Source organism: Henckelia pumila, unplaced genomic scaffold, assembly GCF_033568475.1.
Source record: "Henckelia pumila isolate YLH828 unplaced genomic scaffold, ASM3356847v2 CTG_80:::fragment_1, whole genome shotgun sequence".
Lineage (NCBI taxonomy): Eukaryota > Viridiplantae > Streptophyta > Magnoliopsida > Lamiales > Gesneriaceae > Henckelia > Henckelia pumila.
This window is the reverse complement of record NW_027331883.1, coordinates 1,531,028-1,556,763: the sequence shown is the minus strand read 5'-3', so window position 1 is coordinate 1,556,763 and position 25,736 is coordinate 1,531,028. Positions and strand designations below refer to the sequence as shown.

The 25,736-nt window shown below is 32.3% G+C and overlaps 2 protein-coding genes across 3 annotated transcripts; one reads left to right on the top strand and one right to left on the bottom strand.

The window, feature by feature from the left end:
• Nucleotides 1-7,913: 7,913 nt before the first annotated feature.
• On the top strand, nt 7,914-18,025 carry LOC140873749 (protein HAPLESS 2). Of its 2 annotated transcripts, none has more exons than XM_073276987.1 (18): nt 7,914-8,199; nt 8,331-8,474; nt 8,965-9,053; nt 9,897-9,936; nt 10,116-10,173; nt 10,268-10,328; nt 10,809-10,887; nt 13,256-13,390; nt 13,634-13,828; nt 14,214-14,294; nt 14,384-14,484; nt 15,225-15,342; nt 15,609-15,641; nt 15,735-15,828; nt 15,957-16,045; nt 16,733-16,845; nt 17,122-17,222; nt 17,318-18,025. In XM_073276987.1, exons 1-18 carry the CDS (start codon nt 8,029-8,031, stop codon nt 17,746-17,748), a joined length of 2,133 nt encoding a protein of 710 aa, XP_073133088.1. In that variant the 5' UTR covers nt 7,914-8,028; the 3' UTR covers nt 17,749-18,025. The 2 variants fall into 2 exon arrangements, with proteins under 2 accessions (XP_073133088.1, XP_073133087.1); XM_073276986.1 differs by having other exon boundaries at nt 10,809-10,920.
• A 241-nt stretch (nt 18,026-18,266) lies between these two features.
• Nucleotides 18,267-20,369, bottom strand: LOC140873701 (cytochrome P450 87A3). Its single transcript, XM_073276919.1, has 9 exons — nt 20,170-20,369; nt 19,757-20,078; nt 19,518-19,667; nt 19,178-19,429; nt 19,001-19,090; nt 18,840-18,918; nt 18,652-18,758; nt 18,444-18,571; nt 18,267-18,360 (listed from the first exon to the last, which is right to left on the bottom strand). The coding sequence occupies exons 1-9, from the start codon at nt 20,367-20,369 to the stop codon at nt 18,267-18,269; spliced, it is 1,422 nt and encodes a 473-aa protein (XP_073133020.1).
• Nucleotides 20,370-25,736: the final 5,367 nt, after the last annotated feature.

Genomic DNA, 25,736 nt, shown 5'->3' with positions numbered 1-25,736 from the left:
ATAATGAGAGAAATAGAGAGATGAGTAGAGAGATTTTATGAGAGAAGATAATTAATATGCATGAGTCGATGATCGAGATTTTCTTGCACTATAAAATCAATGAAATAAATAAATCTTTTACGCTCGAAATTATTGCAAGTGCACGAATCAAATTATAATTCTTGGCCAAAATCTCTGTCGACCATGCATGCATTTTAGTATGGGTCGGTGACAATATGCTCTTGTTGTTGATTTAATACCAACAATGGTTTCTGCTATGTCCATGTTATCTTTCCTTAAATACCTTATCATTATATGCCATCATATTTATAATATTTGGTTTTTTTTACCCTGTCAAGGCTAGTCATATTGTCTTGATACCTATTTTCAGATTTTGTTACATATTCTGATGAAACATAAACTACTTGTTTATAATGTTAATTACCGATTGTTATTTTTTTCATTTTAGGTTTGTAGAGTGAGACTCTCTGCATTATGTATTTAATAAATCAACTTATAACCTATAAACTAGATGTGGTACTTTTAAAATCATGTGTATGGAAAAAATTTGTGTTTTGCTTGGTTCTCAAGTGTTTAATCAAGAAAATTATGACTTTCAGCCGCCAATTTCATCCGATTAATCTAGTCTTACTCCAATGGAATATTTTTCATTGCTTGAGCTTGATACTATAAATCTATTTTCTTTTTTTTTTTTCTTGGAATTATGATAGGTGGTGTTAACATCGGGGGTCTCGTTGATTATAGTGCAGCACAGCAGCACAAAGAACATTTAGTGCATCCGCAACAATATCTAGTAAGTCAATGTATATACTAGTCAATGTATTTAAATATGAAGTTTAGTACTTGATCATTTGTGAATATCTACCTAATTCTTAAATATCTTTTGTCTACTAGATTGGAGGATCTTCTGGTCTTATGTTCGATCGGTGCAATAAATGCATCACATTATCCTCTGCAACAAGATCGTGATTGATCTTCACTAGATGGAACAAAGTTTTCTTTTTCAACCCCGGGCAATCAAGATCTTCATTTTCATGGTTCCGGGGTATTGCACATCCTATTATTTCTATTATGATTTTATAACAAGCTTAATTAATGATCCAGTAGTTTTCATAATTTCCTTTCTAATTATTTGTAATTATACGATCATTTATGCAACAATATCCGCATTACTAGCAACCTCAACCTCGCGTCTATAATCCCTTAAGAGGTAAAGAGGTGGTGCAATGTTTTGTGCTTGGACCCCATGACTATGGGTTGCTTGGTATGTTAAAAATCATGAAAGGTGCAAATCCAACAAAAATATACTTCTCTTGCTATGGGAGTTGATCCGCACACCCCTTGAGCTCGACTTAAATTCTCTGGAGCCTCTTCACCAAAAGTTTGCATCTCCATGGTCCGATGAACCTGTCAAAGCAGGGCCGAAGTATGACATTCCTGAATGCTATAATTCTAAACAACCTCCCGCATTAAAGGTGTTCTTTTATTCCTTTAATTGGTTAAGTAGTGCAAACATACTGGGAAATATTAAGTAATTAACCTCCATTTGAGTCTCACTTAAAAAAATAACCTCCTGTTTTTTTATTACTTATTTTTACTGTTTTGTCTTTTTTTAAGCATGACTCTCATTATTAAGTATTAGATTTTTGACCTCTCAATTTGATGACAATTTAAAATATATTAGATTTTTTACCTTCTTAATTTGATGGCAATTTAAATATGCGGATTTGCCAAAGTAAAGAGTTATAAAATTTAATGATTTGTGCTATAATTACATATATAATTAAAAATTTAATAATTTTAATTTATTAATATGACTCTTCTCCTTACCAAATCCACTAATTAAGGTATTTCACCAACAGTATTATTTTTAATTGAAAATGTTTAATTTATCGATAATTTATATACACATAAAAAAAATTAATTAAAAATTTTTTTCTTATAATTTTCAAGATGATCATAGAAACACAAAATCATCAAAATGTCAAGTTTGATATTTATTGCATTGCAATAGCTAGAAATCCTTAATAAATCCACTAAATTTCTTTGCATCATTAATTATTTAATTTATTATGATGTCGGTTCTTCACACAATTTAAAAACAAAGTAATAGACACCAAAAATTAAAAAAAAAAATCAAAGGAATAAAAATTATTTAAATATAAAAAATAACGAAAAAATTATTTTTTAAAAAAAAAACATAAGTACCTTGGGTATGGAGAAATGGAAGGTGCATAAATTTAAGAGTGGGAAATTTATTTATTTATTTATTTTTTTAAAAAAGGGAGAAGGTTAAAACAATGGAAGAAGAAAGGAGGAGTTGCACGGAGGCGGCAAACAATGCTGAGAAGGGAAAATTAGGGATTTTAGATGATTAGTCTAATTGAGATTAAATAGCTTAAAGGGTAATTTTGACATATATTAAATTAAAACTCATTTACAAGGTTAGTTTACAAAATAAAATAATAAAAAGATCAAAAATCTAAGTAAAAATTAAAAGAAGGTTATTTTTCAAATTGTCCCGCAAACATACTCAGCTAACTTATTATTAATTAATCAATGCGTCGCATTGTATTTGTGCAGCGAAGCCATGCACTTCAAGAAATTCCATCTTGCGATGTTGTTTTACGTTTTTTACAGGTAAGAACTTCGATTCAGCCCTCTCAAAACTTTAAAATTTAGGTTCAGTGGTGCTTATCTTTGTTGATTTTTTCCTCCTATCCGCGAGTCCAGGCTCAACTCTTTGCAGCAAATGAACTGTAAGACTTATTCATCGAGATATTTGATTTACATATTTCTATTTTTTTACTTGAGTATACATTTCATTATAGCTGTAACATTTTTGCAAGACAATATAGTTAAAGGGTTTGATGCTAGCTCTAACCTATAGTATTAACATCGAGTTCATAGTTGAACTTATAATATTCAGCTAACTTATAGTCATATTGTCTTGATACCTATTTTCAGATTTTGTTACATATTCTGGCGAAACATAAACTACTTTTGTTTATAATATTGAAACTCGAGTTGACTCTCAAAGGGATGCTTGGGTTTGTGGAGTGGGTGAATGAGTGAACTTTTGACCGATGATTATGAGTTCGATTTTTACCTACACTTTATCGTGTATGATGTTCGCACAAGACTTGTGCAATGCGATTTATTTAGCTAACATTGTTTGCGGGCTACTGCATTACCCAAAAAAATGAATCTTGAGTAGCTACATCTATTTCGACGTTGTATGTTTTTGACATTATATGTAGCACAATTTTCCAAACCCGAGAATTGGGGTTACTTATTTTTTCCTTGTTGGATGTAGGAAAATGTTGAACTACATTTCCAAATGATCGAACAGAGGCCGGTATTCAGCCGTAGAGATGTTTTTTTATGTCAGTACTTCTTCTCCCTTCTGCCCAGGGTTGGATGATGTTATACATACAGATTTGCGGCGGCCAATTTTATTCTGTATGTGTTGTATTATGAACTTGCGACGTTGTCTGAAGTCTGAACAAAAACTATACAGTTGTGCACCCCCAACTCGTTTTTCTGTGTAACTATATTGCATAAATAGTTTAAATTTAACAATTATTTTTGCAATTCTTCTTTCAAAAGAATTTTTTTTTGTGCAATTTTTGTGCATCCACGTTGTACGATTGAAATAATTTTTAATTCCAAACACATTTTAATCTCTTCAACTTCAGTTTAGTGTCTCGATTTGTTAAAATATTTTTAATGAACCAATTTTAAATCTATACAGAAGGTTCAAGGGACACAAACTTATGTACAAATTTGTTTGGATATTTGCCTAATTCTTAAACACCTTTTGTATTTCATGGTTTTATGTTTGGTGCTATAAATGCATCAAATTTGGAGTTCTAATTACTAGTAATTCTACGGTCATCTTATAAGCAATATCAGCGTTTTCAGCAACCGCAACCTCAACCTCAACCTCAACCTCAACCTCAACCTCAACCTCACTTCTATAATCCCTTGAGAGGTAAAGAGCGCAAAGCTCTCTACTTGAACCCAATGATATTGCTTCGTTTATTAAAAATCATAAAAGGGGACAATCCAGCTAAAACCGCTCTTGCTATGGGAGTTGATCCGCACTCCCTTGGCCTCGAGTTAGATTCTCTGGAGCCTTCTGCACCCAAAATTTGCTTCTCCATGGTCTGATGAACCTGCCAAAGAAGGACCAAAATATGATATTCTTGATTGCTACAATTCTAAACAACATCCTGCATTAAATGTGTTTTTTTAATTTTATTTATCTATCAATACTTTCTTGAGCACGTCTGTTGCACAGAACTCGCACAATTAAATCTTGAGTTACGACATTGTGTTTGACGTTATATGTAGCACACTTTTCCAAACCCGAGATATATTGCATGATAATTTGAAGATAAACAGAAGTGTAATTCTTCATTAAAAGAAGTTGTGCAATTCTTGTACGTCCACAGTGCTGGGCCATGAATCTACGCTTGAAATCATTTTAAATCCCAAACTTATTTTTATTTTTTCTTAATCAAAATTTTAATTAATTTCTCGATTTTTAATAAAATATTATAAACCTACGCACACGAATACACGATATGCACGTATTTTACACTTCATAAATAATAATTTGCTGCAAACCCGGCGCATTCCACCTCTGATTTATTAAATAAATTGCAAGGGCACTTTCACTTATGTAATTATTTTTTAAGAGGAAGATTTTGTTACATTATTAATTTATTATCCCCACCTTGACTTTTTTTGTTTGTTTTATGAATTGAAAAAAAGCTATCTTTTGTGGAAAATACTCTAATTAATGAAAATTCACATTAAATCATAACAATTTTTCTAGGAAATTGAATGGATAAAGAAAGACAAATAGACATGATAGATAAAATTAATTAAATAATGTTTTCTAGAAACACACATGTTGTAAACGTAACTTGATGTGTGTTTGGATCAAGGTGTTTAAAATTATAGACTTCAAATATATTTGAATTCTTTTGATGATTTAAAATTTGAAGGAACTTAAATTTATTCTCATTTACTTTGCACAGAGTTGCTAACAAACACACACACATCTATATATATCTATTCTATTTTATAATAGTTGATGGTATCATAGAAACTACATTGGTATGTCATCTATTTTATAATAGTTGATGGTATCATAAAAACTGCATTGGTATGTCAAGAACAAACAAAATATTCTTCTACAATTATCCTTCATGTTTTACATTGATTTCTCTTTTTAAAGTCTAAATATATATTCAAAAGTTCATATATTACACTTCTCATCCCCAACCACTAACCAAAAAGACAATTCTGATCATTATGACCTTTCCACTAGCTACTTCAAGTTTCAATTTTATAAATTTACTCCTTAATTACAAAAATCAAATTAATTTACTCCATGATAATTAATTTTTCAATACACACGCAAAACGTGTGCTCCAGTTACTAGTTATATATTAAGCAATAGTATCTTAGTCGGTTTTCTTGGTATGTTCAACCTCAAATTGAAAAAAAAAAAAAAACTCATAAGTTGTTAAATTACAAAATAACACATAAGTTGTCAAATGGGATAATTCTCAATTTGGTCCCTCATTTTAGACCTCGTTCCTGATTTGGTCCTCCGTTCTTACATCGACCCAATTTAGTCCCTCGATTTTCGTCGTTTTTCCGCAATTGGTCCATCCGTTTAATTAAACGTTAAAACGAACGGAATGACATGCTAAGCCGAGGGACTAAATTGGGTCGATGTAAGATTAAAAATTTAAAGTATACTTAGTAAAAATAAATAAATATTTGTTAACAAAAATCAAAATTTTACAAAATAAATATTAATAATGACAATATGTTTTAAATATACATTTTTTTCAAACATAAAATATTTTTCGAATGAACTCATCTAGGTTTGTTAATATAATTGAAAAACCTTCATAAATCCAAACAATAAAATAAGTCAACAACTGATATAACAACTTTGTAATTAAAAAATAAAATTTATAATAAATAAAATAAAAATAATAAAAATATATTTTTATTTATGTTATGCAATATTTTTATAAATATTTATATAACTGATCAAAAAAATTTTATTTAATGACTCTACTTTTCTTATTTTCGTCTCCTTAATAATTTTTAAAATGGACATCAAAATCGAAATTTAAAATTAAAATTTATCAATTTTGAGATAAAAAAAATTCGCAACAATATTTTTATAAACTTATAATTTATTTATTATAAATGCGGAATTTTGTTTCTCAAAATTGATAAATTATAATTTTAAATTTCGTTTTTGATGTCCATCAAAAAAATTATTAAGGAGACGAAAATAAAAAAGTAAAGTCATTAAATAAAATTTTTTTGATCGGTTATATTTATAAAAATATTAGTTAACATAAATAAAAATATCTTTTTATTATTTTTTATGAAATTTTTTCAATTATATTAACAAACCTAGATGAGTTCATTTCGAAAATATTTTATGTTTGAAAAAAATGTATATTTAAAACATATTGTCATCATTAATATTTATTTTGTAAAATTTTGATTTTTGTTAACAAATATTTATTTATTTTTACTAAGATACTTTAAATTTTTAAAATTAAACTTTCACATTTTAATATATATAAAAGAGAATTTTTATTATGTGTTTAAATTTTAAAAAATAATATTAATATGGCATGTGTTGAATTCTTATAAAATATTTTTATTTAGGTAAACAATATTTTTATAAATATAACTGATAAAAAAATCATTTAGTCAAAAGTAATGCTAGAATGGGGGGATAATTCTCAATTTGGTCTCTTATTTAAGACTTCATTCCTGATTTGGTCCTCCGTTCTTACATCGACCCAATTTAGTCCCTCGGCTTAGCAGGTCATTCCGTTCGTTTTGACGTTTAATTAAACGGATGGACCAATTGCGGAAAAACGACAAAAATCGAGGGACTAAATTGGGTCGATGTAAGAACGGAGGACCAAATCAGGAACGAGGTCTAAAATGAGGGACCAAATTGGGAATTATCCCGTTGTCAAATGCATATATTAAAATCAATTAACACTTTAAAAAATAAATGTATATTATATACACACAATACATAATATTATTTATTACGTTACACACGCATTGCGTGTGCGTTAATATATATACCGTTTGAAATATATTGTTGAATCAAATATCTTCACTTAAATTTGTCTATCCAAATAAAATTTTATAGTTTAAAGTAAAACATATGAATTTATCATTTTCAACCAATTGCATTTTTTGTCAATAATATTATTTAATATCATACAAAATTGATTAATAGGCATTTGTGTGGACTGTGGAGGGACGCCTTTCACATCTATACTTCTATACTATTCTATTAAGTGTGCGTGACTTATAAAAACTGCTTTTGATGTCATGGTAATTTTTTTTTAAAATTTTTCCATTATACCCCCACACCCTATTCTAATCTATACTATTATATAAAAGATGGGTCTACTATACTAACTAACTTTGAAGACACCAAAATTCATTATTTCGTAATTATCCTTCTTATCCAGTGTCTCACTAAACCTCCCACTCACCCCATTTTTTGCATTCAAAAAAAAATTACATATTAAAAAACTTCTATTTTACACATACAAAGCATGCGCATTTTTCACTAGTTTACAAAAAAACTCTCTCCATGTCCCATTTACTCCTACTTTCTAATCGGTTTTCCCTCTAACCTCCTTCCTCCTCTTCCATTTTGTTTGTGTCAAACTCAAATTTTATGTGTCGACACTTTTATAAAGTTGAAGTCTTTACCAAATTATATATTTACGGGACACGCATCGCGTGTGCCGCGATAACTTGTTATTAATTAATGTTAAATATAGGGACTTCTTTGAGGAAAAAAAACCTCCACTCAACCGTTAAAAAGCCGTTACGCGCCTCCCGCGTCATACCAGTTGGATAGCCGTTGCCCCCCAAATTCCCAAATTCAATAGCCCTAATCAGAATCATTATTCGACGCAAATTTCCGAAAACCTGAAAAAATATGCCATGAGATTGCTCATCGTAACAGCAATTACCATCTTTTCGCTATCCAAGTATGCGCCCGCTACTCAAATCCTCTCTAAATCAACGGTCGAAAAATGCGAAAAGGTCTCTGAATCGGATGGGCTCAACTGCAGTTCCAAAATTGTTCTCGATTTATCTGTTCCAAGTGAATCGGTACTCACTCTCTTTCTGTCGGAAAATCGGTGCATGCTGTTTTGCTACAGAGGGTTTGCTAACCATCATGTGTCTATTCATTGCGTTTTTTAGTTGAATTAACCATATGTTTTATGTATGAGTGTACATAGAGTGGAAGAGAAGCATCGTTGGTGGCGGAGATAGTGGAAGCGGAGGAGAATTCAACCAATCACATGCGTACCCTCCGAGTCCCACCAGTGATAACTATTAACAAATCTGCGGCTTATGCAGTATATGAACTGACGTACATACAGGTATGTAAAAATAATATGCTAAATTTTCTTCTTCCATATCCTGTTGTTCTTTTATAATTTTTAGTTTTGGAGAGAGGGTAGATGTATTTGGTGATTCAAGAGTATACCAGGACTGTTATTTTTAGTTTGTAGAGTACTACTTTTTATTTAATGATGAAGAAATAACAGAATAATATTGCTAATTGATGAAGTAATTTTTACAAACTGTATAATCACTTTTTTCGGTACTCTACTCAAAATAGATGAAATTCACAAGTTTGCCGAGAAAATTATTATTACTATTTTTTATCTAAAGTAATTTGGAATATGATTAGTGCTGCATGAGAAATAAGCATGTACAGACTATAGTATGGTGATAATCTGTCTCAACTCTAGCTCAACGATTCTTCCAGTTGTGGGGACTTATGTGGGATCCATGAGTTGAAGATAATTTATTTGAGAACTAATTGATAAAATTATGGAAAATTCACGCGGTCATTTTCTCTTCTAGGATGTTGCTTACAAGCCTCAAGAGCTATATGTTCAAACACGAAAATGTGAGCCTGATGCTGGGTCACAAGTTGTTCAAATGTGTGAGAGGTAAGTGCACATTGCAATGAGCTTTGCTCTCCAATTATCAATATATCTTAATTTGTCTCACTTTTTTTCTTCTTGTTTTCTGTTTTTCAACTGATAAAGGTATTTGTGAATCGATGTATATATACTAAGTAAGTGTTATTGTTTTTGGTTATTTAGTGTACCAGGTACATAAATGACAATTATTTGGATAACTTTGAAGTGTTTTAAGACAAAATTTAGATTCATATACCATTAAAAGATTCCTTTGTTAGTCCTAATTCCATGTGAACCAGTATTTGACGACGTTACTAGGTTTAGTCTTTTATGTAGCCAAAATATGAGGAAATTATTGAACTGCCAATTTTTTGTACTTCTTATATTTTATGGATGGACTTTATATGATTACTGCTGGAAATAACTTTTTGAGCCTCTGAAGACACTTACTTCATGTAAACCAGAGATAGACAAACAACTTTTCTCTGTTTATACTAGGTTTTGTCTAAACCTTTTTTGCCTGCATGATTTTTTACTATATTATTATATCAACTTTTCTTATTTGGTTAAGGTTAATCTTGTGACTGTCGTATGAAATTTTTTTGACTTTGTTGCCATTTACTCTTTTCCATCATGTACATTTGACCCACACTTCCATAAAATTCTTTTGAACTGTGTGTTTTTTGACTTAATGTGCTTTTGATCATAAAATATACAATTTCCAATTAAGTTTTTGTCCTTAGATTCTATAAGCCTATATTATTGTTATTCATTTTTGTTTATTTATTCTCTTGTCTTATGTACACAGTTGATTGACTTCAGAAACAACTCTCATGTTTGGTTTTACCTCTGCAAAAATTTGTTATATAGGTTGCACGATGAAAATGGTCATACTATTGAGAATACCCAGGTAAGAATTAGGAGGTTTCTGATCTGTGTTCAGAATGATAATCCATTTTTGCTAATGTCTTAGACAAAGTACTTGATAAACCTTGTTGACATAAATGTTTTTATTTCATAAGTATCGGGTCTTTTAAGTTGGCAACTGATTTAAGCATGTAGTCTGACGTTCTTATATTCTCTATACAGCCAACTTGTTGCCCTTGTGGAGAACGGCGCAGGGTTCCATCATCCTGTGGAAACTTTTGTAAGTTAGGAAGCCGGTTAGAATATATCTTTTCGCAATGCATGTTAATTGATTTTTGCAGTGTAGTTTGAGGTTTACAAGTTTGGTTATTTAGTTGACAAAGTGATCAATGGAAAAGCGAATACAGCTCATTGCCTTCGATTTACAGATGATTGGTAAGGTCTCCTTTTCCTTTTTACTTGATTCTTGATCTAAGTTCCTGTCAGATGCCAAAACTCAATAACTACATTGGAAGTGAACGTCTATCCTCCTTTATTATCATGATTTCTCAACCTAAGTTAAATGGTTATTTAGAAGAATTTTGCACTTTTAAACACTTTGATTTGATATGATTTGATTTGATTTGATATTGCCTCCAGTTTAATTCTGTCAATTAGTTTGTTGACATTTCTAACTATCGAGTTAAAAGAAGCAAAGAGTTGCTTCTTCTTGCTTTTTAATCATTGCATAAGTCTATATGAGTTGCAAATGTGTTATAGATTTTGGACATGATGTGATTGAAAAATAAACTTGAAAGCTGGAGCCATCTTATCATGTGATGAACTAAATTTTCATTAATAGTGTGGTGCGGAGTTGTTACCTCCTCTTTCTTTCTTTCTTTTTTTTTCCTTTTGTTTCACTTTTTGAGATGCTAGGTTCCACGTGTTTGGAATTGGAAAGCGTTCAGTTGGTTTCAGTGTTCGAATTGAGGTCAAGACAAGATCAAAGACATCGGTACAATCCTTTCCAACCAGAACTATGACTAAGGTTTATGTATTGCAAGATTTGTTGGGACTTGGGTGTATTAAATAATGAAATAAATGTTGATAAATTGTGGCTACATATTTTGAAATGCAATATATTTTGATTGTGCTTTTGCCTCAATACATTGAAATCACTGTAGATATTTGCTCTCCAATATGCTTTACTATGCGGTAGTAACTCACGACGAATGCTAATGAAACCCTTACATTTATAAGCAAAACTATGCTTGCTTATCCTCCTCACGTGGACTTAATGCTCAACAACCACAATGAGTTGTCAGCTCTTAACGTTGAAGAAATTTGACTTGAATTGATGAGAGCCAATCATGCAAAATGTGTCTTCTTTGGTAGTGTCCTTTGACCAACTTTGAATAACTGAAGTTCTCGACTTTTATTTGGTTACAGACTATTATTTTTAACATTATTCTCATTGTTTTTTGGCATCTACTATTCCTTAAAATTCTTTTCTCTAGTTTAATTTTGCATTGGCATATTTATCCTTCTGCTCATATGTTATGATAGTATAAGATGAAAATTCCATGTCATAGAAAGCTGATCTTATGACACTACGGGCATTCAGTATCTTTTGTGTGCTTTACCTCTAGATGATGCTGCCATATAGTTAGAGGATCTTGGTCTTAAAATTTATATTCGGTGGTCAACTGTTAACACTGTCCCAATTCACTCAAATAGACTCAAGGCTTGAATAAGGTAAAATTTTCATCCATCATTTTATTGGTGTACTGCCCAGATCCAATTCATATTAAGCCATTTACTCTTTTTAACAAAGAAGGATGGATTCATGGAGCAAGATAGAATAAATATCAGGCTAAATTTAGAACTCCTTCAAACTAACATAGTTGACGTGACTCCTTTTTGCTCCTGAAATCCCGAATTGAAGGGACTAGTAGCCACCTATTACCATCGTTGATCACAGTCCTCTTATCCTAGTTAGAATTTTATTTGCCAGTGTAAACAATAATGCAACGGGATTTCTTTTAATGCCCACAAAAATTAGCAAGTGTTATGATTAAATTCAAACACAACGTGACAAATTTGCCATATGTTAAACGGAACGACAAACTGAATGGTGGAAGAAGTTTTGATTGATGAACAATCAATGCTTGAACACTAGGGAGGAATAGTGAACATAACAGAATAGATAAACAGAACAAAATTACCTTTTCACTAAATTCTCTGATCGAGAAGTCGGCTAAGACATAGCATCTTAAACAAAAATAGAATATATATATATAAATAAACTTTTGAGTAAATTGAGTTCTGTTACATCTTGAAAAATAACTTAGAAATCGTCTTAAACTTCTGAAATTGCTAAACATAAACAAGGAAAATTTCCCCTAGTCATGAACTTTTGCTCGTCGGGTTTTCACTTCTCAAGCTCTCATCTCATCCTTATCACTGACCACTTGTCTAAAACACTAGCATATGTTTGAGGAAAAGGATGAATTACCAACTTAGGAAGTGCAAGTGTCATACAACAATAACTTAATATCATAAACAAAACATACAAAATATAATTTTATAACAGAAAAAGCTTGTTGAACTCAAGAAAACAGAGCACATGATATTAATGATATTGGTTTTCGAGTACTTCACGTACATGCAATTTATTGTGGATACTCACCTATTGTTTTTGCCTCTTATCGTTGTCTTATTTGGACGGCCTTCTTAGTTTGGATAATGTTCCTATGTTTCATTTTAGCCTGGAGCATAGCTTGTTTTAGCATTTTGAGTTTGAGATATCTAAAATCCAACTATAGACTCATTTCTTAAATATGACAAATTCCACGTAAGAACATAGCCAAGTTCTCTTTTCCGATTGCTTGCTATGCTACTCAGCTGTTGGCTTCATTGCACTTGGATATTTAATGAGCTTCATTTTCCGTCAGCATGAAATGAGCAGCTCTGATCATACTAAGAATTTTTGGTCCTCCCAGTTGATTTCTTTCTAGACTTTGGAAACCTCTGAACTCTATTTCAGCCAAATATATTACTGATACAGGAAAATTAGTCTTAAACCAACGATTTTTTTCGTGGTGATAGAAAATAAATAGGTCAACATGATGTTGTGAGGGCTAAGCAAACTCGGTTCTATCGATTGTCCATATCTACGAACTTTTGCTAGGAATTTGCAATAGGCGCTTTATTAGTATTGTTCTCTTGAATATTAAATATATTTGTGTAGTTGTTGTCTTCGGAAAGTCTAGACCTTCTCTCATGTATTGTTGTTTTAGTGCATTCAGTAAAATCACTCCTTGCACAGGTGATTGAAAAAATCATTTCATCTCCATTTTGCTAATTTTGGAATTTGTTGGCAGGAAGTGATTATAGGTCCTGACAATAGGGCAGCTATATCAAATGATAATTTTTTGAGGGTGAACCTTGTTGGAGATTATGTTGGATATACCAGTATTCCATCATTTGATGACTTCTACCTAGTTATCCCTAGACAGGTAGCTTTTTCAGCATTGTGTTTATACTGACACAGGAATCTTGCCTACTTGGCCTTGTTTTTGGCAAGAACCTTGTTATAATTTACACAGGGGCGGGCCCAAATTATGGTGAAAGGGACAAACTATGATTTTTTAAAAATAGCTCATGAAATTTCAAAATATTTTGACCCTCCTCTTGGTCTGCCCCTGGTTTGGTAAAGTCACGATATTCTTGATAAAGCACTCGTTTTTCTCTTATTGAAGGGTGGTCAAGGGCAACCTCAAAATTTGGGGAGAAATTTTTCAATGTGGATGCTTCTTGAAAGAGTCAGGTTTACTCTAGATGGTCTTGAATGTAACAAAATCGGCGTTGGTTATGAGGCTTTCAATGCACAGCCAGACTTTTGTGCTGCACCATTTTGGAGTTGCTTACATAATCAACTGTGGAACTTTTGGGATGTTAGTGAATATAATTATCCCTTACATTTCTTTTTGAGCAATCTTCATTTGTTGACGTCATGGAGTGAACATTTTCATCCTTATAAACTTCTGTTTCTTGAAGTCTCAATGGATTTATTCACAAAATTTTCTCTCAATTTTACTAGTTCATATGTCTCTAGCCTTCTTTTATTTATCCATCAAAACATATGAAGCTCCTGTAATTATCATTAGCTGGAATGAATTACGTCATTGGCGCAAATTTGCTTATTCACCAAAATTTGAGATCTTTGTTACACGGGAAATTTCTTTTCACTTGGTTATAAGTTTTTGAGCTATTAATGCACTGTTCAAGTGATTTGAAATGAGAATGATCCGATTAATGGCTTGTTTTCTCTCTTCTCAGGCAGACCAGAATCGAATAAACCGAAATCAGGTTCCACTTTATCGTGTCGAAGGAAGGTTTGAACGGATAAATCAACATCCAGTTACGTTTTCAGCATTTACCTTAAACTATAAATCTTGAGGAGGTCCGTTACAAAGAGTAAATTTTTTATCAACTTATTTGGTCTGCAGAATGCAGGGAGTCATGAATTTTCCATAGGAATTACTGAAGCTCTAAACACAAATATTTTGTTGGAATTGCGGGCTGACGACATAGAATTTGTCTATCAAAGGTATTCTTCATGTTCCTAGATGGCTAGATGAAGCTTTTCTTTTATGTTGTGTCATACAACTTTCTCACAGTGATAGGTGCCCAAAGTGTTCATTTTATTTTTGTTTCACATCACCATTTTAAAGCTAATTTTCATTAAATAAGAGTGCGATTAACCAATATTTAGGTGGTATTTGGAATTCGAGTTACTTTATTTTAGGTATGTGGCGAATGCCTTTTGTAATTTTCAAAACGAAGACTCTTCAACAGCTTTTATGTCTGTATTTTTTCACTGAAATAGAATATGAGCTTGGTTTTCATCTTTCGAGGTCTTTGTCTTAAATGTCATGGTATCCACCATTATACTCAAAGCTCCCTCAATTCTGAATACATTGTGTTGATTTTAAATGGAAAAAAGATCTAAAGATTTGGAATGATGGGATAAATCAAATTGATGTGGCTCTATGGTAATGCACTGGGCGTAAGGTCTGGTTAGACGACAAACAATAACTGTCCAATGCCTTAAATTAGCATTAATTCATAGACGAGCTGGTAGTGCATACATTTTATCAAAGACAAGCTGGAATCGCACAAGCAACTATCGATGAAGAGTAGTATTACATGCAAAGTCTACATGTGAGAGGCACACGTTAGAGATGGCGGATCTTTTTCATCCTAGATTTTTAGATCAATTTTTCCTCGCCTATAATTATTCTGTCAAGTTTCGGAGGCTGATTGTTGAGGAATTCTACCAATTTTCAGGAGCCCAGGGAAAATTTTAGGCATCACCATTCCAACCTTCGAAGCTCTCTCTCAATTTGGAACTGCAACAATTACGACCAAAAATATCGGTGAAGTTGAAGCTTCCTACAGCCTCACTGTATGAGTAGTGTTATAAAAATTTCGAAATTGCTAAATAATGTAATTTCCTGCTAGGCGGCAACAGTGTACGGAAGAATCAAGAAGAGTTAGCCATGCGTTCATTAACTGTAGCTTTTGCATAGGAATGTTTTTTTTTTGGTATGTCTAGCGCACACACACATCATATGCTGCATGTAGTAATCCAAGAGTAGATGAAAGGATTCGAAATAAATTAATAATACTTTTGAATTTTAACTTTTTAAATTGTGCTGTACTGTGTTGCAGTTTGATTGCTTTTCTGGAGTCAGCCAAATGGAGGTAAAATTAAGTACAAATATCTACATAAAACTGTGTCTGTTAACACATTGGATTGCCTTTGACAATACATGATATTATATATGACAAATCCAGGAGCAATTCTTTATAATGAAGCCTAAAGAAGTCATAATTAGATCATTCAAACTGTACCCGACAACTGATCAAGCTGCAAGATACGCATGCGCAGGTGTAGTAGTCAACCACATGATTCAAATGCGTTTTCTGGTTATTATTTTGGTTTGTTACCAGATCCTTGCTGCTTTATATCATGCCAGATAAATTTGAAGTTTGAATATAGTATTTTTATTATTGCAGCCATATTGAAAGATTCTGATTTTAAGGAAATTGATAGAGCGGAGTGTCAATTTACAACTACAGCTACTGTTATCGAAAATGGATCTCAGGTTTGAATACTATCTTATACAAATCTCCTAGGAAGGAACATGTACATGTATGAACTTGAGAAAAGAGAGATGAACAGATTGAGATAATATTATGCTCTAGACAGAAACAAACTTTACACAGCTAGAACAGCATGTATCTATTGCATTAAGCAAGAGGTCATCATGGTAACTGGATGGTCTCTTTAGTATCGTTGATACCAAACTACAACCCCCCTTTTCTATTTTTCAAGATAGAGAAATAATCACCCAGGTTTTTTCTATTTTCTACTTCCATTTTTTTAGCAAAAAAAACCATTTCTCTTTTGTACACATGCAACACATGTGCCCGATAGCTAGTTAAAAATATGTTCCACCACAGGTGGCTAGTGATTCATTTAAGTTGATACCAGTTAGTATCCTTATTTAAATTACTATGAAGTTGATACCAGTTAGTATCCTTATTTCAATTACTATGAAGTTGTTGGGAACATTGAAGAGATCATATTTTTTGCCTGCATTTATTTCATTCTAGCAAAATTGAAAATTCTGTCTTACGTAAATGTATCATAACAATATTAATATTCCATTCTCATTCTGTAGCAATTTCAATCTTGGAACTAGATTTGTGATCTTATATTTTTAAATTATTAAAATAATAAAATGGTTCACATTTCCAAACTGAATTACAACAATCATGCCATTGTTCAGATTCCATTCCAGCTTCCACAAACCAGTATAAATGGCTTCTTTGAATCTATCGAGGAGCTGTGGAACAAGCTATGGGCCAGCTTGCAAGATTTCATCACCGGGAAAAGTTGCAGGCATTATCTCAACATAGAAAAATGTCACCATTCAATTTTTTTTCTTTTTAAAATGCAAAAAAGATTGTTGGGATTTTTTTTGTACTGAAGTTTTACTGCTCACATAGGGCTTTAATGCACATATATTTTTAATTTTCAAAACTGCCATGGCTTTGAAAGGATTTTCTGTGCTCTTGGAGACTTATAGGAAGATTTTGAAACCAAATGCTTGAATGCACATATGCAACCAAATTCAATTAGAGATGACAACTCAGATTTGATTCTCATGCCATGCAGAAGGAAGTGCTCTGGGTTTTTTGACTTCATCTGCCATATACAATATATCTGCATTAGTTGGATGTTGACATTCGGTTTGTTTTTAGCAATCTTTCCAACAGGTTCCATGTTCTGTTACTGGGAATCTTCTTCTAAATTGTTAGTTGCCTGATTTCAGCAAACAATTCATTAATGTTATTGTCTTTCTGTGTTTCAGCTGCTGTTTTGCTCTGGCTTTTACACCAGAAAGGACTTTTTGACCCTATATATGACTGGTGGGAGGATCATGTATGGGATTCTGAGGATGCAAGTGGAAACATATGGAAGCATGACAGAAATGTCGACATTTCACTTATCCGTTTGAAGAAACATCACAGGCATGAGAAAAGGCATCACAGGCATGATGCTCAAAAGTGGCGACACGTTCCTGGTGTGCATCGCCGCAGCAGTTTAACAGGGGAAAGTGATTACCATTACCATCTTCACCATGTACACAAGGACAAGCATAAGCATGGAAGACACAAAAGCTCAGGAATATCATGGGAAGCTCACAGGACCAGGAGGGAGGATGGAGGTGCTAGACATCATAGAAGAAGAAAGAAAGATAACCACTGGCAAGAACTGGAAAATGCCCAGGGCATGGGATGAGTAACAAGATGATTGTTTGAATTAAAGCATCCAGATCATATAACGACTGGAGGGAGTATGAAAGTATTGTTGCCTATCCAAGTCCATGACATTCTCTCACTTTATTAGATTTGTTTATTCTAATGTTAACCACCCCTGACCCTAGACCGTTAAAAGAGCCAAAAACAGCCGTAGAAAAGCATCTGGTTCAAGATGTGAAGTAATAATATTATATGATGGTTGAACACAGTTTCTAATAGATTAATGCTGAAAGCTTTGTACTCATACAATACCTGATAATTACACTGCAATATACTGTATTCTAAGTGAATGATCTTTTCATTCGTCTATCTCCTATAACTACCACTATTTATGTTGAACAATGTATACAAACCAAATTTTCTTACACTGTGAGCGTAGCTTTCGTGTGCAGCAAAATGTGGAATCTATGAGGCCGCTTATCTCAGTCTCACTTGAAAGTGTTCGATGATATTGGTGATTCATTCGGGGAAAGAGCTATGATTTGCTCGTGTATGATTCTATGCATCTTTTTCAGAGATATGGACGTGGTATCCATTTGGAAATTGTAGACCGGGAGTTCTAAGTATGTCTCCTCCTTTGATTGGTTCGAACCTGACAGGCAAAAATAGGTCAGTCATCTATGCAGGCATTTGATGAAAACTGAAACAAAAATTTATGGAACGCTTGATTCTTACTTGTAGTTTGTGACCAAGCAATGGAGAAAGACAGCCATCTGCACCTTGGTAAAATCTGTGCCAACACAAAATCTCATACCACCTCCAAAGGCCATGAAGTTTCGGGATGCGTTATTCGTGTCTATTCCCTATAGGCATTTATATCTCCAACATTATGCGACAGATGGAAGAACATCATTTTGAAGTATAATAATTTGGAAGTACTTGCCTCCCATCTCCATGGGTTGAAGTGAAGGGGATCATTATATGTTGCAGGGTTCAAGTGCACTGCCGGAGGACATACCATAACAGCCCAACCAGATGGAATCGTATATCCTGCCCATCAAAGAACTGTATTAAGGTATGCCCCTATGAATCAATCAGGAATTTCTTCTAAATTAACTAATAAAACCATACCTTTATATTTAGTTTCTCTTAGCGTTTTTCTGAAAATTCCTGGGACTATATTTGCCATCCTCACGGTTTCATTGATGAACTGCAATTAGCTTCTGTTAGAATGCGTAACATTGCCACTAATTCAGAATATTTCAAGGGACAGAGAGAGATTAATAGTTTACCTGAAACGTGAATTTCATTGATTTATACTCATTCCATGTTAGTCTGGAATCTGGATTTTCCCTCCTTTTAATTATTGATTCTTGTTCTTCCTGTGACATATTTAGAGCAAACACTCAGACAAATACACAAATATAGAAGTTAGTTGTTTGGTTGATGGTAATTTTATCTTTACTCACCTTCAATTTTTGTAACACTGATGGATGGTCAGCAAGAAATTTAACTGCAAGAGTGAGTGCCAGGGAGGTAGTTTCAAAGCTGGCAAAAAGCAAAACAAACATCAAATCCAGAGCAATTGCCTCCGTGAGTACTGTATCCTCTCGTTGAAGTTCATCCAAGACATAATCAAAGAAATCTGTTCGGATTTTTCTTGGCCTCTCTTTTCTTTCTTGAAGCATATTTTTCAGCACATTCATTGCCTTCCTTCTTCCCTGATACAAGCAATGAGTTCACTAACTAGTCTTTGGATGGCAGCATATTATGGTTATATCAAGATTAATCCGAAATGTGTGGATGTACCTGCAAGCATTTGTTGTAGGCTGTTCCAGGAATGTTCAGAGGGAAGGAGATTAGCCCCTGTATAAAAGCAACAAAGTTTTCCCTCAAATTTTCGGAAGATTTTCCCGAATCATAACTAATGAGCTTTTTTGCAGTCAGGTCAAATATCATCTGCATAAAAAAAACATTGACAAAATATTACTCGAGCCTATATAAAATAAGTCAATGAAGTTGCTGGGGAAAAGATAATTCTTGATTACCTGTGCTGTTCCTTCTTTGATATCAACCATAGTCTTTCCTGACCAACTCTTTAAGTTGCTATTAGATGCCAGTTCGACCTCCAGAAGCATCTTCTTAAGGCTTTCTTGACCAAATAGATTCAGCACCATGTTCTTTAGGTACTTGTACATAAAACCATGCATAGAACCTACATTTTGTCTACCAAATATTTCTGTAAAAGTATCTGGATACCAGCTTTGAAATAATTTTCCCTCTTGTTGAAAAATGAAATAATTAAGATCCGCATCTGTGGAGACAATAACTGGACGCCCCACCAAACTAGTCTTGAAAATAGGTCCATATCTGAAAACAAGCAAAAGCATTATTTTCATTGGTAAGATGAATTAGCTGATGATTTAGATAAACTACTGATGGCATTATCATTATTATTTGCCTTTTCATTCTCTCCTTCACAAAAGGAGGGATATCAAATGACGTGTTTGGAACAAAGAACTGAAGAGTCTCCCCAAGGAGTGGCCAGCCCATTGAACCTGGAGGGAGGACTCCATTACACCTGGGATTTTTCCAGTTGTAAAGCCAGGTTGTAGTGATGATTATCAGTAAAGTTCCGACGTAGAATACCATGGGAAACATGGTTAGAGGAAATCTCAGTAGACAATATAAAAAGATATTCCCCGCTCTTTCCAGAGATTAGAATTTGAGGTTGGAGGGATGACGAAGGAGAAGAGGTTGAAAATAAAATTCTGGTTTGCATCTGATATCCACTGGAATACTGCTTTATATAGGCGGTAAAGAATTTTAAACTACTTTAGATAATATTTTTTTAAGATGGCCTATTTGGTACTTGAAAGTTGGTTGCTCAAAAAGCTGTACTATTGTTATAATGACAAAAAATATAATAGAATAACATTGTTAGGAGCACTCCCTTCCTTTGTCAACGCATGTATGATTGTGTAGATACCCTAGCAGGGATAATGAAGCTTTCAGGATACTTCCTCTAGGCTCTCCCAATCTTTTTGCACATACACTTAGCACTATTTTCATCTTTGAAGAGTTATTATAAAATGCAATGCAACATGGTGCAAAGAATTACATTATCGTCCGTTAGATTTCTAGCTTGCTGCGTCTCTGCGGTATCAGTCTGGTTGCTAACCACTTGTTTAGTTTTTTACTAACACATGGACACACACAAAAACAAATGCTCATAGCATTCACTGAACTAATGTAATAGTTGGGGTAACCTAGAGTTTGTTCTCGAGATATAAAAAATACTGGTTCTAATAAAAGTTCATTCTAGGTTCTACCTACTAATTAGTTGGAAACGATCATATGAACCATAAAGTAATAGAATCCAAAGAGTTTATACACAAATTTTTTCAATATCTATGCTAAATACTTTGTTATGTAATTGGTGTTGATGCAAGAAGACCATTCCTTTTTTTTTTTTTTTTAAGATCTCGTTCTAGATCTTCATTAGCTGTACATTATCCTTGTCTGATTATAAATCTTATTTATTCGATATCTTCCTAGATTTCCATATGTGTCGACATTTACAATGAGATGACTAAATAAAGCTTAGCTTGTTGAATCATATATATGACCATTCAAAACATGGAGCACCGCCCCTTGGCCCTTTGAGCCACGGGCTCAAATTCATTCAACAACAATTGCAGACAGGTTACTGTGTATGGTGACTCAATTATTGTCATTAGTAGCAGTTTATGTTTCATGTTTGCTTAGTTTGACTTCACATTTTCACTAAAGTAATGGATCAAGATTCCTTTATTGGTGACTTTGCATCATATTTAAGGCCTTGGCTTACATTAGCACACTGATCTAGAAACTTTGTCTGGTAACTTTATGTATTAACACCCTCAATACCCGTGTGCTGATTGGACCATTATAGTCAAAGGAACATGAGATCTTGAACTTAAAGGTATGGCAACATGTTCTTGTAAAAACTGTAGTTGAGTGGAGGTGGAATTGTTGGATTTCTAATCACAAATCTCCGATACATGGGCATCGCCTCCTAGAGCGTTTTATTCGCTAAAGAAGTTTGTTTTTGAGTGGAGGTTATCAGATTTTTAGGATGATTAAATCAAATTGACGTGATCGAATGGAGAATTTGAAACGATGATTCGAAGATAATAAGGTTTATCTATATCGTATTGATACGAATAGTTTTGATCTCACGCACCCAATAATGCATTTTAGTGATTTTTTTTATGTTTTTTTAGAAATCTCGCCTTTACACACTAGGGTGCGCGTATGTTCAAAACTATTGATATGAATATGTACCATGTAGACTAAATCGTTCTTGTGTATGTCTCTCAAGTAGCTAGGCTTGTTAAGTTGATGACGCCCAATAGATTTTATAAGGGAATAATGCCAGCTCAATTAGTTCGTAGTTTAAGACTTCCTAATATGAAGAATCTTCTCCTAGGAAGGGTGTACAAAAAGGTAGTTGAAGTCCAATTCTATGGACGAAAGAGGTGTTGTAATAATTATTGTTTTTTTAAAAAAAATTTAAATAAAATGTAATAACCGTATACCCATGTATGAGAAGGAGCGGCTTCAATATATATTTTTATGACGATTTTACTATGCATTGAGATAAATTTTCGGGCTAACGCAATAGCATAAAAATCATGTTAATCAGGTAATTAGGCAAACTTTGTGCAACAGGATCATCTGAGAAAGTGTTGGTGGAGGAATCAAACTTCTGATCTTTAACGGTCAAACGCTCAGATTTTCTATCGACTCCAAAAACCCGCACAGTTTTTATAATTTTGAAAATTGGTTAGACGATTTTTTTTAATTCGAAATCAATATTACTCGGGCTATTTTATCATTTTATGTTGTGCCCACACTTCAATTAAAACACTGAACAATTTTATGATACCATTTTATTTTCAAAGTTTCAATACTCTTGTTTTTAAACTCTTCAAATATAACGGTAAAATTTATGATTTTGAAATGTTAGAGTTCTTTTTACAAGATATATATAGAATTTAAAAGCCTCGACCTTAATTGTCTACTGTGGCACATACATCTTGTTTACATTGAATTAATAATTTTCCTTTGCATAAAATATTTATCAAATAAATAATATTTGAAAGACATTATACTGAAAATTTTTGAATAATAATGAAGATATTTCACTCGAAACAAACCTTGGAATATTAAGAAGAGGAAGGGTAATTAAAGTGTCCCTTGGCCTTGAGCAGTTGAGCTAGCCTGAGAATTATTATCCAAAAAGTGAGGACAATATCCTGGTCAATAGGCGAAAGATGATGCAGCAATTTGCTATAACTTTTCAACTTATCAAAGTGACTTTTCCCCAAAAATTTGGACAAAACTACAGTAAATTTCTCTCGAGGTAAATTTCTTAAAGTGGCCTAAATTTCAAACCTCCATTCATATTATCCCCTATCTAGAAATTCCTATTCTTGAGGGCATTATAATGCCTATAAACAGATCGTTTTTTTCTATTTTACTCAGGATTAATAATTAGGAAAATAATTGCGTTTGTTTTTTTTTTTTGCCAAAACACAAAAAAACAAAAAACAAAACAAAACAAAGCAACAGCTCACACACTCACACTCACACTCACACTCACACTGTATAAGATTCAAGCATACGATGGTATAAAGCAACTAAAGAAACTCCTGTGAATAATGATGACAGCATAAAAAAAATTACTACATTTTTTTTCTTGTGGGAATGAGCTATGTTATTTGTATTGTTTAAGCATTTCAACATTATATGTTTTATTGATTATATTAATCCATATTTCTAACATTAATGTGTTTATTAAAGAAAAGTCAGTTATGTAAAGACAGTGCTTTATTTTACTAGTAATTATAATTGTTAATTAAGTCATCTGTCTGATCAGAAGCGAAAACTGTTTTGGAGATCACTTTGTTTTAATTAACAGCCACAAGAAATAAAATAAAATTAATTACGGCATTGGCATTGCTCCCTTATATACTAGAATTTATAAATATAACTGGCAATTCTTTTTTCAAAAGAAAAAATTTGCAATAACCTCTTAGCTCTTATTTGAGAGTGATTGCCGACCAAGTAGTATATATATTATAACCTTTACAGCTTCTTATATTTAAGAACAATAATTATATATTTCGTATATAAAATTATTTAATATGCACATATATATATATATATATGTAGTAAGTTGGCGAATTAATTTAATGGATTGTGTAAATTCCCCAAGCATTTGTCGGGGCGCCCCGAAATATTGGGTTTGACCATATTTACTCCGAAGCACGTTAGCCACTTACATTTTTTTGCTGCACTGAGAGTTTAAAAGACACGTTCATGCACTTTGAACCATTCGTCTCATCATATGACTTTCAAAAAATAATTAAATTTGTTTTTTTTTAAAAAAAAAAAAAACACTTTAGAATTAAAGAACCATTGGTGAGTAAAGTAATAGAGAATCATAAAGTTTAATTAAAGTTTTATTTCTGAAAATTCATGACTAAAATTTTATCGTGACTACATTATTTTGTCCGGAAATTTGCAATTTTTTTTCCACTTCGTGTCTTATTAAAAATGAATTTATATTTTTGTTCTAGTAACTTGCATTTATTTTTTTCATTTTTTTCTAACTTTTTTTCAACTCATGCAAGTTCATCCTGTTGTTCAAAATTGCTTATTAATATTCTTAAAAAAAATGATATATGTGAAAGTTTTTTTTTTTTTCCAAAACTCCATGTCAGCATCTACGAGAGTCACATGAGTAATTTTCGACAGACACGTCAGAATTTAATTAGTATCTTAAAACGACATATATGAAAGTTTTAATTTTAATTACTAATTTTGAAAAATTTTACAATTTTTTTCTTATGCATGCAATGCGTGTCTAAGATCCTAGTATTTTATGAAAATTATTTTAATTTAATCAACATATTGATTTAAGGAATGGGCTTTTATACATATATGATAAAATCATAAAAAGATTACAAACATTTATTGAAATATCAGTAATTTGATTTTTGTGGCAGCTTCATCAATTAATTATACTTGTAGAATTGCATATGACATATTATTTACACATACGAACTATAAGACATATCTATAATGTTCGTACTATTTATACTATATTATAATATTTGAGACCCTTACAAATAGGGGCGGAATTAGGATTTTTATTCAGTGTAAGCATCAATATACTATAATTAATAAATAAAAAAGAGCACCGATTAATCGACAGTCGAAAATAATATTTTTAAGGTTTGAACACAATCTACACATAACCAGTAGTACCTGTTAATTGATGTTAAAAAATCGAAAATATGACGAAGAATAGATCGTACTGAATTTGCAATAAATTTTTTTTGATAGAAAATATAAACTCTACATTCGAAAATATGCAAGAATACATTCTCGATTGCAAAAACAACACACAATTTTAAAACAATTTTTATGTTTGACTAACAATGGGAAAAAAAAACCTAAATTTTGGTGAAATTTTAGATTTTATAAACAATGTGGAAGGTGAAACAGTAAGAAATATGAATTGAAAGAATTATTAATCAAAGTGTACGAAGTTCGTGACTTGTGAGAAGAAAACATTGTAAAGAATTGTAAAAATTTGGGTATAAAAATTATTAAAAGAAAAAAATTATTGTTTTTTGGATCCAACATCTAAGCATGTAATTATAATTGGTAAAAAAAATTAAAATTTATGTAAAAAAAATTATATACATACATATGTATATACATATATATGTACATTATTTTTTGGGTCCAGTGTAGGCTAAGGTGGCTCCGCCACTGTTTATAAAAACTATTTTTGGTATGTTGTGAGGACACCAAAATTTCCTTTCAGTTTTGCCCTTTGATTGCAGCCAAATTTTCATGTTACACCAATTTCTCCTGTTTTCTCTTCAATTGAAAATCTAACTGACCACCCATATTACTGAAATTATTAAAATTGAAAGTCTATATATCTTTGGTGTTTTGTTGTGTTTTTTG

Excerpts from the sequence above, each read along its gene's own strand:
- LOC140873749 (XM_073276986.1), top strand. The coding sequence starts at position 8,029 with ATGAGATTGCTCATCGTAACAGCAATTACCATCTTTTCGCTATCCAAG. Across the intron at positions 9,937-10,115 it reads ATACTATTGAGAATACCCAG|CCAACTTGTTGCCCTTGTGG; the intron begins GTAAGAATTAGG and ends TTCTCTATACAG. Across the intron at positions 15,642-15,734 it reads CTGGAGTCAGCCAAATGGAG|GAGCAATTCTTTATAATGAA; the intron begins GTAAAATTAAGT and ends TGACAAATCCAG.
- LOC140873701 (XM_073276919.1), bottom strand. The coding sequence starts at position 20,369 with ATGTTTCCCATGGTATTCTACGTCGGAACTTTACTGATAATCATCACT. Across the intron at positions 18,759-18,839 it reads AAGAGAAACTAAATATAAAG|GATATACGATTCCATCTGGT; the intron begins GTATGGTTTTAT and ends TTTGATGGGCAG. Across the intron at positions 18,361-18,443 it reads TGCTTGGTCACAAACTACAA|GTTCGAACCAATCAAAGGAG; the intron begins GTAAGAATCAAG and ends TTTGCCTGTCAG.